This window comes from Phragmites australis, chromosome 24 (genome assembly GCF_958298935.1).
Source record: "Phragmites australis chromosome 24, lpPhrAust1.1, whole genome shotgun sequence".
Classification (NCBI taxonomy): Eukaryota; Viridiplantae; Streptophyta; class Magnoliopsida; order Poales; family Poaceae; genus Phragmites; species Phragmites australis.
Window position 1 is genome coordinate 3,834,915 of NC_084944.1, and position 15,948 is coordinate 3,850,862.

The 15,948-nt window shown below is 39.4% G+C and overlaps 2 protein-coding genes across 2 annotated transcripts; one reads left to right on the forward strand and one right to left on the reverse strand.

Moving 5' to 3' along the window:
* The first annotated feature begins 7 nt into the window (after nt 1-7).
* On the forward strand, nt 8-10,630 carry LOC133907424 (tubulin-folding cofactor D-like). Its single transcript, XM_062349469.1, has 17 exons — nt 8-409; nt 1,596-2,143; nt 2,378-2,480; nt 2,725-2,901; nt 4,000-4,182; nt 4,881-4,997; nt 5,139-5,243; nt 5,519-5,689; nt 5,810-6,025; nt 6,478-6,676; nt 6,791-6,996; nt 7,176-7,400; nt 7,522-8,073; nt 8,491-8,760; nt 9,166-9,210; nt 9,640-9,822; nt 9,905-10,630. The coding sequence occupies exons 1-17, from the start codon at nt 137-139 to the stop codon at nt 10,196-10,198; spliced, it is 3,867 nt and encodes a 1,288-aa protein (XP_062205453.1). The 5' UTR covers nt 8-136; the 3' UTR covers nt 10,199-10,630.
* Nucleotides 10,631-10,688: 58 nt separating this feature from the next.
* LOC133907428 (methionine aminopeptidase 1A-like) lies at nt 10,689-15,861 on the reverse strand. The gene is made up of 16 exons (XM_062349472.1): nt 15,792-15,861; nt 15,387-15,437; nt 14,769-14,903; nt 13,995-14,070; nt 13,771-13,818; nt 13,641-13,685; nt 13,451-13,550; nt 13,227-13,278; nt 13,097-13,138; nt 12,525-12,586; nt 12,344-12,442; nt 12,076-12,149; nt 11,913-11,982; nt 11,727-11,792; nt 11,331-11,419; nt 10,689-11,031 (listed from the first exon to the last, which is right to left on the reverse strand). Exons 1-16 carry the CDS (start codon nt 15,854-15,856, stop codon nt 10,954-10,956), a joined length of 1,152 nt encoding a protein of 383 aa, XP_062205456.1. The 5' UTR covers nt 15,857-15,861; the 3' UTR covers nt 10,689-10,953.
* Between the last annotated feature and the right edge of the window lie 87 nt (nt 15,862-15,948).

Here is a 15,948-nt window from a genome sequence, read left to right on the forward strand (position 1 = left end):
AACCAAGGAATACGCTTACGGACTGGTTACGCGTATCTGACGGGTCGCACTGGCGCACGGAGCACAAGCGAGAGACGACACACACACTCGAACGCGACGGCGCCGTCTCGCGCGCACGACTACCCGAGCTCCGGCGATGGAGGAAACCGCCGCCGCCGCCGCCGTTCCAGCGCTTAATGCCTCCGCACCCGCCTCTCCGGAGCCCTCCAGAGCCTCTCCCGACGCCGACGCCTCCGCCGATCCCACTGCCGCCGTCGGCGGCGGCGGCGACGACGAGCACGAATCGAAGGAGGTCGTCCTGCGCAGGTACTTCCTCCAGGAGTGGGAGCTTGTCGCCGCCATACTCCACCGCATCGTCGCCGGAGGCGGCGTCGTCGAGCCCGCCGACGTCCACAGGATCCGCTCCATAGTAAGTTCTTCCTCCCATCACGGCCTCACCCTATTTCTGTTCTGAGTGTCCCGTGTTGGTAAACTGTAGATCTATGAGAGAGGAGCGGCTGGCTCTGATAGCAATGTTCTTTTTTTTTTTTGGAATGGACGGCATGAGACAATGTTCGCTTTTGTTTGGGTGATTGGTGACATAGTGTTGATTAGAGAAGGAACTAAAATGTTTCAATGTCTGTTGGTAAATGCGCATGAGCAAAATTTGAAGAGACCGTGTTAAATTTTAAGCAACCTTTCCCACAAATCTCCTATGTTAGTTTTTTGCTAAACACTGGATGAGTAGTCCAGGATGCAATATAAACTGTTTGGTTGAGGCTATTCAGCAGATGTGCATTATATTGCAAATGTAGGATAGTAGGAGCAAAAGCTGAAGAGAGAGCTGAGTTGGGCTACAAATGATCCACACAAATCAATCGTAGGGCCTATGAAATGTATGAATGCAACTTTGGTCATTTTTTAGAGAAGACGTTTAATCATTTTCCTCCTTGGTTGCTTAACTTAGGAGGAAATGCTTAGAATTAGTAATGCGAAACTGTGAGGTGTAAACACACGTGCACAATGAGTCAAATCCAGTTTATTCAGATTATAGCTTCTAGACATAGCTGAACAGAACTACAGAATGTCTGTGACATGAAGGTATGGAGCAACTGCATGCTGCTTTTCCTGGTGACAAATGTCGATCTAGGAGAGGCTTATGATCCACTACCACCTCGATGGGTAAACATAAGAGTCAAAGGTCCACTGAATGTGGAAAGTGTAAGTATTAGGAAAACAGTTAAAATCTGATATATTTAGATGACACTCAGACATATCCTATTGCTGGCATGAAGAGTTTGTTAGATTTTACTCTCTTCGGTCCACAAATAAGTGACGTTTTGGACACCGACACGGTATCCAAAACGCAGCTTTGAGCCTTTGACCACTACTTTTTATTATAATTTATGTATAAAACCTAGTGAAGATATAATGTTACAAAACTACTATTCAGGAAAAATCTTTAGATATCATTTTCGCATGTCCTATCTTAATATTCATAGATGTATCAATAGTTAAGTTTCAAAAGATTGACTGCAATCCATGAACTAACTTTATGCCAAACCTATTATGCTTAAGAACTTGGTATAAATATTACCTTTTCTGTTGAACAACAGATGGACAAATATCAAGAAGAGGGTCAACTACTAGAGCCATACCTGGAGGACATTGTGTCACCGCTTATGTCGTTGGTTCGGTCAAAGACAATGGAACTTGATTGTGGAACCGATGAGCTTCTTGACATTATCAAGCCTCTTTGTATTATCATGTACACTCTGGTCACAGTGTGTGGATACAAGAGTGTCATCAAATTCTTCCCTCATCAGGTTTCAGATCTAGAGCTTGCAGTTGCTCTCCTTGAGAAGTGTCATACAATGAGCTCAGTGACGGCTCTTAGGCAAGAGAGCACAGGAGAAATGGAGACTAGGTGTGTTGTTCTATTGTGGCTTTATATACTGGTCCTGATCCCATTTGATATCTCCACTGTGGATACGAGCATTGCTACTGCTGATAGCATGGATGGGCTTGAGGTTGTTCCACTTGTGACAAGGATATTGGACATCTGTAAGGATTATCTGTCCAATTCTGGTCCAATGAGAAGGATTTCAGGGTTGTTGCTTGCAAGGCTCTTGACTCGTCCTGACATGGCAAAGGCTTTCAGCAGGTTGTTCTTACAATTATTTTGATGCAACTCCCATGCATCTACATTTCAAATTGCTGTAGTACCTTCGAAGGAATCCTATCACTGGAGAGTTACCATTAGCACTAAAATGAAGATTTATTGCTTGTGAAATTATCGAATATCATTAATTGATTTCTACTCACTCAACCATTTCATTGTATTTCTATGCAACATTGTATTGGACAATGTTTTGAGTTGCCCTGGTTCTTTTTTCAGTTTTATGGAATGGGCACACAAGATGTTGTTGGCTGTCACAGATGACTTTGTGGATCAATTTAGGTCCATTGGTATAGTAGAAGCTTTAGCATCAATATTTAAGGTTTGTCTATGCCTCATTTTTACTTCTTAACCAGCATTCTGCACATGCAGTAGATATATATTTTCCTTCTAAGTTAAAGTTTATTAGAAGACTTCCACCTATTTCTCTTAATAGTAGCTTCTGTTTTACATATATAATTATTATTTTTGCTGCTGTCAACAGGGAATAACATGACTATTTGTGTGTATGAATTACAACCTGTCAATTTACATTGATGTCTTCCTTTTCGTTCCTATTGTTGTAGATTGGTAACCGTAGGGTGCTGTATGCTGCTGTTTCTGGTACTTGGAACGATTGTTCAGTTGTGATGAAGACTAATGTCTCGGCCAGAAGTCCGCTTCTTAGAAAATTCCTGGTGAAACTGGCCCAGCGAGTTGCTCTCATTAGCTTGCCTCATCGTTCGCCATCATGGCAGTATAAGGTTTTAAATCTCTTATTGTTGTTATAAGATCTCAGTATTTCACAATCGTTACTTGTATTTTGACTTTTTATTTAAATCATCAATGATGCGGGGTTTAAGAATTCTGTCCTCTTTAAGGTGGTGCATGCAGAAGCAGAACATTTAGATTGTTTTGTAGATGTGCTTGTCCTTTGTAGAGTAAAGCTCTGAGTATGAGGTAAAAGTTGGTTTATTGCTGGAGTGCCTGATACTTGTGTTTCATTACCTAGTTCACTATAAAAATAATAGGACACCTAACCGACACTTGTTTGCAGCCTGATTGTATCCACAATGCAGAACTCCAAATAATATCCAAATCCCGGAAACTGTTCACTAAGTTTAGATATGTGAACCACTCATACAGTGCCAGTTGGTGACGACTCTACTATGCTGGAATTCCAATACCTGATCAGTTATGGAAACATTCATAGCTTGATGATTTAGCGTACACAACCATTCATGGAGATCTGCTAACTCTGAACAGTAACTTCTCATAAAAAGGTGCCTTGAATTAACACTCTGAAGGCAAAACACTATCTCTTCCTTGGGATTGATAGTGGAAGTTGTTTTTGAACTGAAATTTGTCGGAAGTAAATTTTGGTGAATATTTATGTATATTATTTTCTTTGCATGGAAATGCTTCAACTTGTTACATATTTTGGATGTACTTCTGGAAGTAAGGTCATGCATATGCTGGATTCTATATTGGAGAATACAGTGCTTTTAGTATCACATGAATCCGATGAGAATCTAAATATATGGCAAGAAAATGTCTTGGCACATTGGCTTAAACATTTAAGGATCAGCTAGGTGGCAGTAAGCTGGTTAGCTCCATCAAAAGCACATCATTTACTTAGCCATGCCACCTGCTCTGTTAGATTGTTCATACCAGTTTCCCAGATGGCTCACACAAAAGGAATCAACTGACAGGTCATGCCATGTTTTACATCTTTCTTTTATGGTGCTACCTTGGGAAATGTTTGCTCATATTTTGAGTTGTTCTTCAGTCTAGTCTTCTTTCCTTCCTGGTCTTTAAGGTGATGTTTCAACCATAATGGTCACTGTTTTCCCCTCATGCAGTCAATAAGTAGTTCGCTGGGTGCAAACCTTTCAAGTTCTACTGCCAGAGAAGGGTATTTGAGTGGATCAAGCCAACAAGTGAACATTGATCACACAGACATGTGTTTTTTGGAAGAAGATATGGATGTTCCGGAAATTGTGGAAGAGATTATCGACTTGCTGCTGACTGGTTTAAGGGATTCAGTATGTTCTCATCCTGATATTATGCTGTAAAGTTTTGAATTTGTTCTCTGGAACGTGCTAGTAATATTCACCAACTATATGATGTCTTCTCCTTTACATTTGGCAGGCCCATTGTTTGTGCTTGAATTATTTCTTTATTTCATCCCCCCCCCCCCCCAAAAAAAAAGAAAGGACCTTTATTTGCCAGTCGACCTCCACTGCATCTCCTATTATAAATATGTAATAAATTCCAGATTGTCCTGTAAACTGAACTCTAAATTCATTAATCAAAACTTTTAGAAGAGTTGATGAAAAATTTCCGTGGAAGCATTCCTGTAGGCTACTATGATTTGTGAACTGGATTGCTTCAACAATCAACAGGACTTCCTGCTACTCTAAGGACATAGAATCTGCAGCAATGGTTGTATCTGAAATGAATAAGTTCTCTTAATTGGGTATATGAGAAACTATGTAAGCAGTTGGAGAAATGATTCACTGCTCTACATACTTTTCGATAACAGTAGAGAGCTGCTTTGCGTACTTGTTATCATGCAAAAAATACCAAAGGCGTATTTGGATATGGAATGCTATTAGTAGCATCGTCATCCCAGATGAAGTTGTACTCTGGGAATAATTTTATGAATTATTGATCTTCTTCATTGAGCCTCAAACACAGTTGTCCTTGAACTAAAGGCGAATGTTTCTTGATTCCCTCTCAGGATACAATTGTAAGGTGGTCTGCTGCCAAAGGAATTGGTAGGATAACTGCACGTTTAACACCTGCACTGTCAGGAGAAGTTATATCATCAATCTTGCAACTTTTTTCTCCTGGGGAGGTCTGTGTATAACTTATGAACTTCACAAGATCCTTCGATTATTTGAAGATATATCTCAGTTTATCTTCAACTTGGCAAGCTGCTAGTTTTCTTAGTCAATGATTTACTTGTGTAATAACATATGACTTTTGGTTTCTGAAGGGTGATGGTTCCTGGCACGGAGGCTGTTTGGCTTTGGCTGAACTTGCTCGGAGAGGGTTGTTGCTGCCTTCTAGCTTTCCTGATGTTATTCCTGTTATAATAAAGGTACATAATAATATAATAGACCTGAAAGATGCAGACCTTTTTTTTGCAACTTTTGCTTGACAACAAGAATGTTTCTGAATGGTTGGCACATGGCTTATTTTTATTTCATTGGTTACAAACTTACAATCTGGTGCATATTTCATATGGTCACACTTGTATTTGATAACATATTTTAAGACAATTAGGTATTGGTACCCTTGCTTAGTGCTGGTTCAGTAAGACAACTAGACAAGTTTAGTGTCTCAATTGATTTCATGACCTATTTAGCTTTGCAGGCTTTACACTATGATGTACGAAGAGGTCCACATAGCATTGGCTCACATGTAAGAGATGCTGCAGCATATGTTTGTTGGGCATTTGGTCGAGCTTATACCAATTATGATATGAAGGCTGTCTTGGAACAACTTGCTCCCCACCTTCTGACAGTTGCTTGCTATGATCGAGAGGCAAGCTTATTTCTGATTTACTTGTACATTTGTAGCATTCAGATGTTGCGTTCTCTGATCTCACAGTATTTTTACTACAGGATCTTATCTTACACGTCCTTATTGTCTATGTGATGGTAGGTTAATTGTAGAAGAGCTGCTTCTGCTGCCTTTCAAGAGAATGTTGGAAGACAGGGGACTTTTCCACATGGCATTGATATTGTGAATACAACAGACTACTTTGCACTGGCTTCCCGATCAAACTCTTATTTGAGTGTTGCTGTTTCTGTTGCTCAGTATAAGGAGTATCTTTATCCCTTTGCAGAAGAGCTACTTTGCAATAAAATTACTCACTGGGTATTGTAGTTCTCTGCAATTATTTTCTGGTTTGAATGAGATTGCATTTTTATTGTTGCCAATTTCTTCACTTTTGCCTGTGCTTCAATTCCTATCTTCTCGACTTCTGCACTCCTTACCTGGAACCAGTAGCTAATTTGGGAAACTGAAGTTAAAATCATTTGCAAAGTAAATGTACTGTAGCGTTATTTGCTTCTGAATATTATTGATACAGCAATTCCACCATTTAAAATAATTCTTCTGTCCTATGACGTCAATTTTGTACCGCCTTTCATCAGGCATTTCTTAACATTTTTTTTAAGTTTTTCCCCTCCTTTCACTTTTATATGAAGTGCATCAATATGCAAATTCTGTTTTCCAAGGAGCATTGCTTTCATGACATTTCAAATTTTATGAAGATGAGCTTGAGATATTTCAATACATCATTTAGGCTGACTTTTCTTTCTTTCTAGGAGAAAAGTTTGAGAGAATTGGCAGCCCAGGCCCTTTCTTTGCTTGTACAATATGATATGGATTACTTCAGTGGGCATGCCCTCGAAAAGTTAGTTCCTTGCACTCTGTCATCGGACTTGTGTACACGCCATGGGGCCACTTTAGCTGCTGGAGAGGTTGCTTTAAAGTTGTACCAACTTGGTTTTACCTTTACCTCAAGTAAGTGATGGAATTGCCCATGTCTATTATGTCTTGGGTTTTTTGCAATACTTAATTTTAAAGTTAAACTACTTATCTGAAAAGTGACCTTGCCTCTGTGTCTTTATTTTGTAGACACGCAGAAAGCTTTGTCAGGTATAGTTCCCGCAATTGAAAAAGCACGACTTTATCGGGGCAAAGGAGGAGAGATCATGCGCTCTGCTGTTTCCCGATTCATTTCATGTATTTCTATAGCTGGGATATCCTTGAATGAAAAGACAAAGAGAAGTTTATTAGAAACCCTTAATGAGAATATGAGGCATCCCAATTCTCAAATACAGGTGAACTTTCTTTTTTCTCGATGTACATTCACCCAAAAAGTGGCCCTCAGTGCTATCATCTTTCTAGTTGTAGCTATTGTTTGATATGTCACCAATCCCTGATTTATTGTGTACTTGCTTATTACTATACAAGCATGACACTAGTCATCTGAGGGTTTTTTTCTCACAACTTTGTCCAGTGTGCTGCTGTTGATGCATTGAGGCATTTTATTCCAACATATCTGGTATCTTCTGGTGAAAGGATTGCCAATGATATCATTTCAAAGTATGTGGCACTTTTAGATGACTCAAATGTAGCTGCAAGACGAGGCGCCGCACTGGCCCTTGGAATATTACCATACAAGTTCTTGATATTGAAATGGATGCCTGTCATGAGTAAGCTCTGTAGCTCTTGCACAATTGAGGTAATGGAATATGTATCGACAATTCATAGTAAAAGAGAGATAAAGAATGCAATAGTAACTTGTGGTGTTGATGTAATTCTGTAACACTGTACTTAAAACTCTGGTTTGATCTTACTTGTAGGATAAGCCTGATGACCCTGATGCTGAAGCACGTGTGAACTCTGTTAAGGGGCTAATTTCAGTTTGCGAAACTCTAACAGCATCTTTTGATCAGAGCTCAAATGGTGGTGATTCTGTATATGCATACATAAAAGATTATGTCATGCGAGCTTTATTTAGAGCACTCGATGACTATGCTGTAGATAACAGAGGAGATGTGGGTTCTTGGGTACGTGAAGCAGCAATGGATGCGCTAGAACGGTGCACATTCATTCTCTGCAAGAGAGATAGTGTTGCACTGAGAACGGCACCAGCTTCTGGGCATGAGTCTGAAATGAGTGACATGGAAATAAATGCAAGTAGTACTGTGCCACAACTATTTGATTCTGGCATTGCGCAGGATCTGGTTGCAGGGATTGCAAAACAGGCAGTTGAGAAAATAAATAAGATGAGAGAAATAGCTGTCAAGACTCTGCAGAGGATTCTGTACAACCAGGAACAGTTCATCCCATTTATACCTCACAGGGAACTGCTGGAAGAAACTATTCCCAACAGCACAGATTTGGAGTGGGCAGTAAGTGATTGCTCACTAATTTCTCTTCTATTGATTGCAAAAACTCGTGAAAAAAATCAAATCTAGTTTTGGCATTGTGTTTTGTTGTGACTTGTGAGAATTAGCTGTCCTACCTTCAATTGTGATCTTTTAATGCCCAATACCTCACCAGGTTACTTTTCTTGCTCTAGGAATCATAGTCATGTTGGAAATAACGTGTCAAGAGTTAGGTCTACAGTAATTGAATGTGATCCAAAAGTTCATCTATTTTCATGAATAATTGATGTTGTTTTCTTCGGACAAATGTAGTTGCCTTTTGACCATATTGCCTGTTTAATGATTACGCACAGATCATTCTGTCGCCAATTTGTGCATAATATTTGGCTTGATGGTGGTTTGTCGTTTGACATTTAACTGATAGACCTTTTACTTTATTAGGTTCCTACAGTATCGTATCCACGATTGGTGAAGCTTCTTCAGGTCAGCTGTTACAGCAAGCCTGTGCTGTCAGGGTTTGTGATTTCTACGGGTGGATTGCAGGAGTCTCTGAAGAAAGCTTCAACATCAGCTTTAGTAGGGTACCTGCAAGATTCAGATATCAATACAAATGGTGAAGGAAAAAGTAGAGAGTGTCTTTTAAGTTGTGACCTTCTATGGGTCCTTCAGCGTTACCAGAAGTGTGATCGTGTAGTTACACCCACATTGAAGGTAACAAAGGTCTATACACATTGCTGATGGCACCATATTTTGAGCCTAAATATGTTAAATGTAATTATTCTTCAAAAAGGTTGATACATGTAAATGCTATAATTATGATTAGAGTAACAATGAACTACACCTCTGATGCTATTGTTTGCTTAGTGCTTTGAATAACCTTTTTTTTTGCTGATTATGTAATATGTTTGCTTTTCATCAGTAGCACTTGATGTATTTTTTCTACAATTGAACTCATGTCTGCTCACATGTACATTGTAATGTCATTATCACCAGTGCTTCTAATTCAGTTCCGATTTCACGATTTCAAATAGTATTCACATGATTCTGCATTCTTGTTTCCCACATTTGATGTTATGCATCTTTTGTTTTAAATCTGACAAGGGCCTTGTATTGCAGACTATTGAGTCTCTCTTCAGTAGAAAGGTTTTCTTGAACAAGGAGGTGAGTTTATTTCGACAATGCACTAACAAAGATGTGCCAATTGCCAAAAATGTGTGAATGTTGAGCTAGAGCAGTGTGAGAGTGTGAAGTTGGCTGCAGTACATGTCTAGTGGCAGATAAACGCAAAAGATGATTTAGTTAGGCCATGAAGACGTATTAAGAAGTGGAAGCTTAGAAAAGTGGGACATGATCTGATCACATCAAAACTATCAATGCACCGTTCATTGTTAGTACAATTCTGTAACTTGAAAGCTCATAGAGTAGGAAACAACTTGACAAAATTCTCTTCACTGTATAGGAAATAGTACCATACCTAGAAACTTAGTTATCTCATGTTGATCAAATGCTTATGCTGTCAAAAGAAGCATTTAGCTTTCGTAGTTATATTTTACAAGGTGTATATCTTACTGGTTTTGCGACATTCGACAGGGCTACAGTGAGTTCTACAGTGGACTGATTGATTTGGTGGGCTCTGAGCTGAAGGGATCGAAGGACTTCACAAAGTTATGTGCAGGCCTCTCAATCCTTGGATATATTTCTTCACAATCGGATGGAACTTGCACCAAGGCATTTTGTCAGCTCCTCACATTCCTAGGCCATAGATACCCCAAGGTAACGCTTACCATTGCTTGCCTTGAGAAGTGCAGAACGCCACACAATGACAGTTAAGCTCAAATACTCTTCCAACTTGCAGATCCGGAAGGCTGCAGCTGACCAGGTGTATCTTGTACTGCTGCAAAATAATGATCTGATCCCGTCGGAAAATACAGATAAGGCCCAGGAAGTACTCTCAGAGACATGCTGGGAAGGAGATGTTGGTGAAGCAAGACGCAAGAGGTCGGAATTAAATGAGATGGCTGGTTTCAGCGCCGCCACTTCACAGAAGTGTGAAAATCGAGAAACAGGGAGAAAAGCCGACGTGCAAACTGCTGTTTCGACTGATGAGAACAAATCTTATTCATCGTTGGTCGATTTCAGTGGATACTAGGGGGCAGGAAGCAGTTGCTTTTCCCTACGGTTTTTATTTCGATGAAAGGCGTCAACCGCACACTTGTACACTACTGTACATCACCTTACGGGCTGTTTAGACGAGAGGGGACATTTAGGCTTTGGTATGTTTTGTTTGGCATCTCCTTCATCATTTTGTGCCGAAGTGTTGTACTGGTGCCTGTGCACGATGTAATTTAGCTTTCTAGTGGAAAGGCTCGGTCATGGAGAGGCTGGACAGAACATTCACTCGTGCATGGAACTATTCATACGATTGCAAGAACCGTGCTTTGGACAAGGTTCCAGAAACCTATGTAACTACACTTTCCGCTGTATCGCACACCCCGTTGGCATCCCGCGTCCGGCCCCCCACCTCAAACAAATGAACAGCTCCTAGCCTTGCTTAATATCACAGCAGCTGCTTGTGCAAAAACTTTGTAGCCATGAGCAGGTCCCAAATTGGAGATCGCACTGGGTACCTAGAATGTTGATGTCGTTTTGAGCCGCATGTTTTTTTGTTTTGGGCTATGCTTGATAAATAGATGTTTGAAGTTGAAAAGCATCAAGAACAAAGGAAGATTGAAATGTGACGGGCCAGCTAACAGCTCCTGCCTCCTGGCCATGGTCAAGGAAACTTTTGAAAAAAAAAACGTTTTTAAAACCATTCGAGACATCAATTGTGTGTACTGGAACAAATATATCGATAGCATCAAAAAATTGTTGTTCCGGTGCTTGTTGGTGCCTAGAGCAGCTGTATCACGGCTTCAACCATGGAAAGACATCCGGTGATGAAGGTAACCGTGCCGTCAAAACTTCACATCCTGTCTCCGTCACCTGGAGAATAGAAGAGCAAACAGACAAGAAAGTTTCACATATACCATTAAACAGCATTAAGATCCAAATGAGCTTTCTTGTAAAACATATCAGATAGCAACAAGCTTAATGGCTAGAAACCCTGTTTGGTTTAAATTTGTCACCGGTGCAAGTCAACATAGGATTAAATTACATTGCAGGTGCGAGACTTGTTCTTCTTTACATATCAAAAACTGTATGCATAATAAATAGTATCCACTTGGACAAGACGTTAATTCCTCTAAACAACATGATAGAAACCCAAAACATATTAAACTTACCAAAAGTGTATGCTCAAACTGAGCACTCCGTTTACCATCTGCAGTCACTGCAGTCCAATCGTCAGGCCATAGACGATCCTGCCAAACTCCTACAGAATATAAAAAGTTCACAATAACGCTGAAGGCCCAGGTATTTTGATTTAAGACGTGAAAGGTAGTAAAGGCACTAGTAATAATAAAAAATACCATTTTTTTTTTTTTACTATTACTAGTACATTTATTATCATTATTGTTTTCTCATCATCTTTTAGTAGGATCTTGTGGGTTTCATCTCTAGCCTACCCAACTTGCTTGGGACAAAGGCTGTTATTGTTGTTGTTGCATCATGAAAGGAACATTCTTGAACTGCACATTATAAGCTTTGAAATTTGCCAGTGTTACGCAATATCCACTTGCCTGCATTAATCATTGGCTCAATTGTAAATGTCTGCCCAGGTTTCATGATACCGACAGCCTTGTTTCCTACATTGAATAACACAAGCGCACCACAAATTGAATATACCATCTGTAAAGTATTACAGCACGTACTGCACTAATATAAGAAGAAACAGAGACAAGTGGAACTAGTTGCAAGAAACGTACTTGAATAATGAGGGATGTTTGGGGCACAGTGGAACAGTTCCCCTATGCCATGGCCACAATAAGATTTCACCTGAAACAAAGATAATCAATAGGGCATAGGTGCAAATGAACAATAGATACAGTAATAAAAAAAATGTTAATTCAATGCCAATCTGATACTGACCACAGAGAAACCTGACATCGATGCATGTCTATTTATGATTTCTCCAACCTCTCGAAACCTAACTCCAGGTTTAACTGTGCATGAATATGATAAGTTCAAATGTCAATTATGCCATATCTCCTTTCCATGTATGACCTGATGTTCTCATAAATGTAGTAGTAGGGAACTTCAAACCAAAGGAATTATTTTTTTCCTTCTTTTTGAAGTTTAGAAAGAATAAGAGAGAAATAGAGCAAAATAATAAAGGTCAAATTACAAAGAATGTCACCTATTGCAATAGCTTTCTCCAAGCACTCATAGGTACAACGGACAAGCTGTTTGGAAGCTTCATCGACATTTCCAACAAAATATGTCTCGTTCAAATCACCTGAAGTGGAGTTATATGCCAATTAAAAAACAAAGCATAACATAAAGCATTTAAACATCATATCAGGGTGAAGAGACTTTACCATGAACACCTTTATAATATACAGTTACGTCGATGTTTACAATGTCACCGTCCTCTAGTTTCCTGTTAAAAAGACAAGATCGAATTATAGAAATCGATTGTAATCAAACATGCAAACTTAGACACAAAAGTTATTGATAGCAAAACTATTAGTGATGCATATCTAAACAACAGAAGCCAGGCTCCATTGGTGCTCAACATGATATTAGAAAGTTGGAGTCTGGCTTTTGCACATCTAAATCCATTTCTACCTACTAAGTGAGAAGCCACTAGAATAACAAGCTAAAAGCGCATAGTGCCACAGGCCACAAAACCTGTTGCCCTGGAATTTAATTCGATATTTAGAAAGGGTCTATGCGATGTCTTTGAACATATTTGTAAATTCTATCCAGTGCAGCAAGAGTATAGCTGTTGTCCTAACTTGTCCAATCAAGTAAATATAGAAGATAGGTAATATTTATACATGTAAATCAAAAGTAGCCAAAGCATTAACTTGTTCGAGTAAGGCATCAAAGAGATCAATATCACTAAAGAAATGAAAAAAATATCTTAATGTGTAAATTTCAATAGGACCTGGCATCTGGGATTCCATGGCAAATAACTTCGTTGACGGACCTGGGTACAAGTGACAACAATGTGAGCAATATCACTGTGCAGTCTCCTAGTCCTGATGCTAATAATTATTAAAACAAAGACAGCCTACGTGCAACATGACTTGGGGAAGAAATGGTAGTTCAATGGAGATGGGTATCCACCTGAGGATGAAGAATGAAAGTTATGATCAGTATGAGAATGAAATAAGCAAGATTAAGACGCAGATAATATTTCTTAAGCGTTTCATTGGAGTGATTTACAAATTAAATTCATCACTCAATTAACTGGTGTTAGATGTGTTTCATTTAAATTTTAAAAGGAGGTTAATCTGACCTCTAGCAACTGTCTCCTCATGGACGACTCTATCAATTTCATCAGTAGTAATTCCAGGTTTTATTACACGAGCACCAGCATCTAAAACCTCTCTTGCAATCTAACAATGACAGTACGGAAAGAAAAACAGAAATGGTTAGTAAAGCGATATTATAATATGTCAGCACTAATTTATGTGCTGGGAACTTACTCGACATGTTTCTCTCATCCTTTCTATTTGCTCAGGGGTCTTAATCTACAGAGTCACAGAGACAGCAGTAATCATCAGATATTTGTGTGTGCAACATATGTGATACTCACAAATCAATGATGAATTTTACCTCTACTCTTTTCTGCAAATCACTGTCTGGCTCAATCTTGGGGATTCCCTAAAAATGTAAGATAATGTCAGGAGAGATGAAAAGGAACATATTACAAGGTACCAATACACAGGTCCAACATAATCTTTTTTTCATGTTTAGAGAGATATATCAGTTCAAGTGATAATGACAACATGGCATGCAGACAATGGAGGAAAAGACACTCAATAACAATGAGAACTTACATCCAGCGCCCAATCAGGCTTCTCAACTTCATCTGGCACCTCACGCATCTTTGATATTGGATACGGTCTCAAAGGACTGCAATAATAATCATTCAATAAAATGTGAGAAATGTATTGCTCCCTCAGATTGCAAATATAGGTCGTTATAGGATCTGTGTTGGGTCAAACATTTTAACTTTGACCATCAATATATAAATAATTATATAGATTGAGGACATAAAATTGGTATAACTAGTTTCATCATTAAAAATACTTTCATAATATATAATTTGTTTTATTTGAAATGACATATTTTGGTAGAAAGCACTAGTCAAAGTGTTACGTTGGATGGTGCGATGCATTTGTTCAACTAAATAGGAACTAGCATGCTTTTGAGCACCATGCATGCAGCAAAATTGTTGCTCAAATATATTGGAACCCTTTCCTAAGCATTTATTGCTAAAGAACTTGCTTCATGCATGCGTGAAGCATAGATAAGTAGGTGAGCCTATTGTAACTATACCAGAGACATTGGTTTGACGTCAAGATATGTTGGACTTAATTTAGCGTTTCATGCATAAAATACTATACAAAAAGAAAGTAACTAGCTTGTTTGCCGCTTTGAACTTTTTGCATGTCAGTGGCTAGATTCTTCTAAATGTTCCATATGCGCTATGGTTGAACATATTTATTTAGTAAGGTCAGATATCCAGCAATCTAGAGAAATGGTATGCTGGATAATAGACACAACAGACCCAATAAAACAAATGCGTATACATGGTATTAATATGTTACCCTGTCCAATCAAAACGAGGAAGCTGCAATGTACGTGTCCTCCCTTTTTTCAAACAATATTTCCAACCTTCTGGGGACTGCTGTGTGTGGACAGATTTGTGAGAGCTCCATGCTGCCTTAAAACAATCCTGCGTGCTGTAAATAATTTGTGCACACAAAAGCATTAAGTGTTTTCACTAGTTTCAAATGATGACGGCCCTATTACTAAACATGATGCATAATTCTTCCCTGCGCTAGTATGCTGACACTTCCAATGGATGCTTTAATATCGAAAGTTTTCTTCAAAATGAAAAGGACAAGGATTCCAAATCTATTATCCTCACTAATAAATGTATCTAAAGAAATATGTTACACTAAATTCGTATGCATAGATGATGGGAATTTCCGCATAATGCCATAGCTAGATGCTACAGAAATCTTCAAAACGTCAAGAATGTTTTACCAACACTTGTTCATCTAACAGGGGCTACTATTACAAGGTCATTCAGAACTCACATCACAAATATTGAATTCAAATGCTCCAAGATAAATCCTAACTCGTTATTCAGTCAAACAGCTACCTACTATGATGATGTTGCAATGCAAATTTGACTAAAAAAGAGGGAGCTTGCCACTCACCAGAAAGCAGCGCCCTCACGCGGGAGCTTCAGTTGTGCGCAATTGGGGCATCTGAAAACCAACAAAGCGTAAGTGAGAACTTGGACGAAGTAACATTCCTATTACGTACTTCTTGCCATGGTACGAACCATAACGTTGCTTGTCAGACCGCACATGACCACCAAAAAAAACACACACAACTCGAGGTCCTCGTTGAAAGTTCTAACATACTATAAACGAAAACTAGAGATCCATCTTATATAACTTACTAAATAGCTTCACATCATTGTTGCCCCAAGAATCAATTCCTGGTAGCAGATAGAGAATTCTGATGCGTCGAAGCAAAGCAAAGCCATAACCAAAAAATAACAAGACAGCAAATAGCACTTGCGGCGACGGGGAGGAGGATGAGCAAGGAAAACGTACTGGAGGAGGGCGGGCTTGCCGCAGCGAGCGCAGGCGAGCGACGACTCCGAGGCCCCCTTCTCCATCCCAGCTGCGCCACAACGATAGGATCAGACGGATCAGCAAAGAGCTGGAACCGAGCGGGGAGAGCGCGAGAGCAGAAGAGAGGCGCGGCGGC

Bases quoted from the DNA above. Each gene is read 5' to 3' on its own strand.
- LOC133907424 (XM_062349469.1), top strand. From the start codon at position 137: ATGGAGGAAACCGCCGCCGCCGCCGCCGTTCCAGCGCTTAATGCCTCC. The intron at 2,902-3,999 runs GTTTTAAATCTC...CCCCTCATGCAG, and splicing joins CGCCATCATGGCAGTATAAG to TCAATAAGTAGTTCGCTGGG. The intron at 5,244-5,518 runs GTACATAATAAT...TTAGCTTTGCAG, and splicing joins TTATTCCTGTTATAATAAAG to GCTTTACACTATGATGTACG.
- LOC133907428 (XM_062349472.1), bottom strand. From the start codon at position 15,856: ATGGAGAAGGGGGCCTCGGAGTCGTCGCTCGCCTGCGCTCGCTGCGGC. The intron at 11,983-12,075 runs GTCAGTATCAGA...TCTTTGTTTCAG, and splicing joins CGATGTCAGGTTTCTCTGTG to GTGAAATCTTATTGTGGCCA. The intron at 11,032-11,330 runs GTAAGTTTAATA...TCTATTCTCCAG, and splicing joins AGTTTGAGCATACACTTTTG to GTGACGGAGACAGGATGTGA.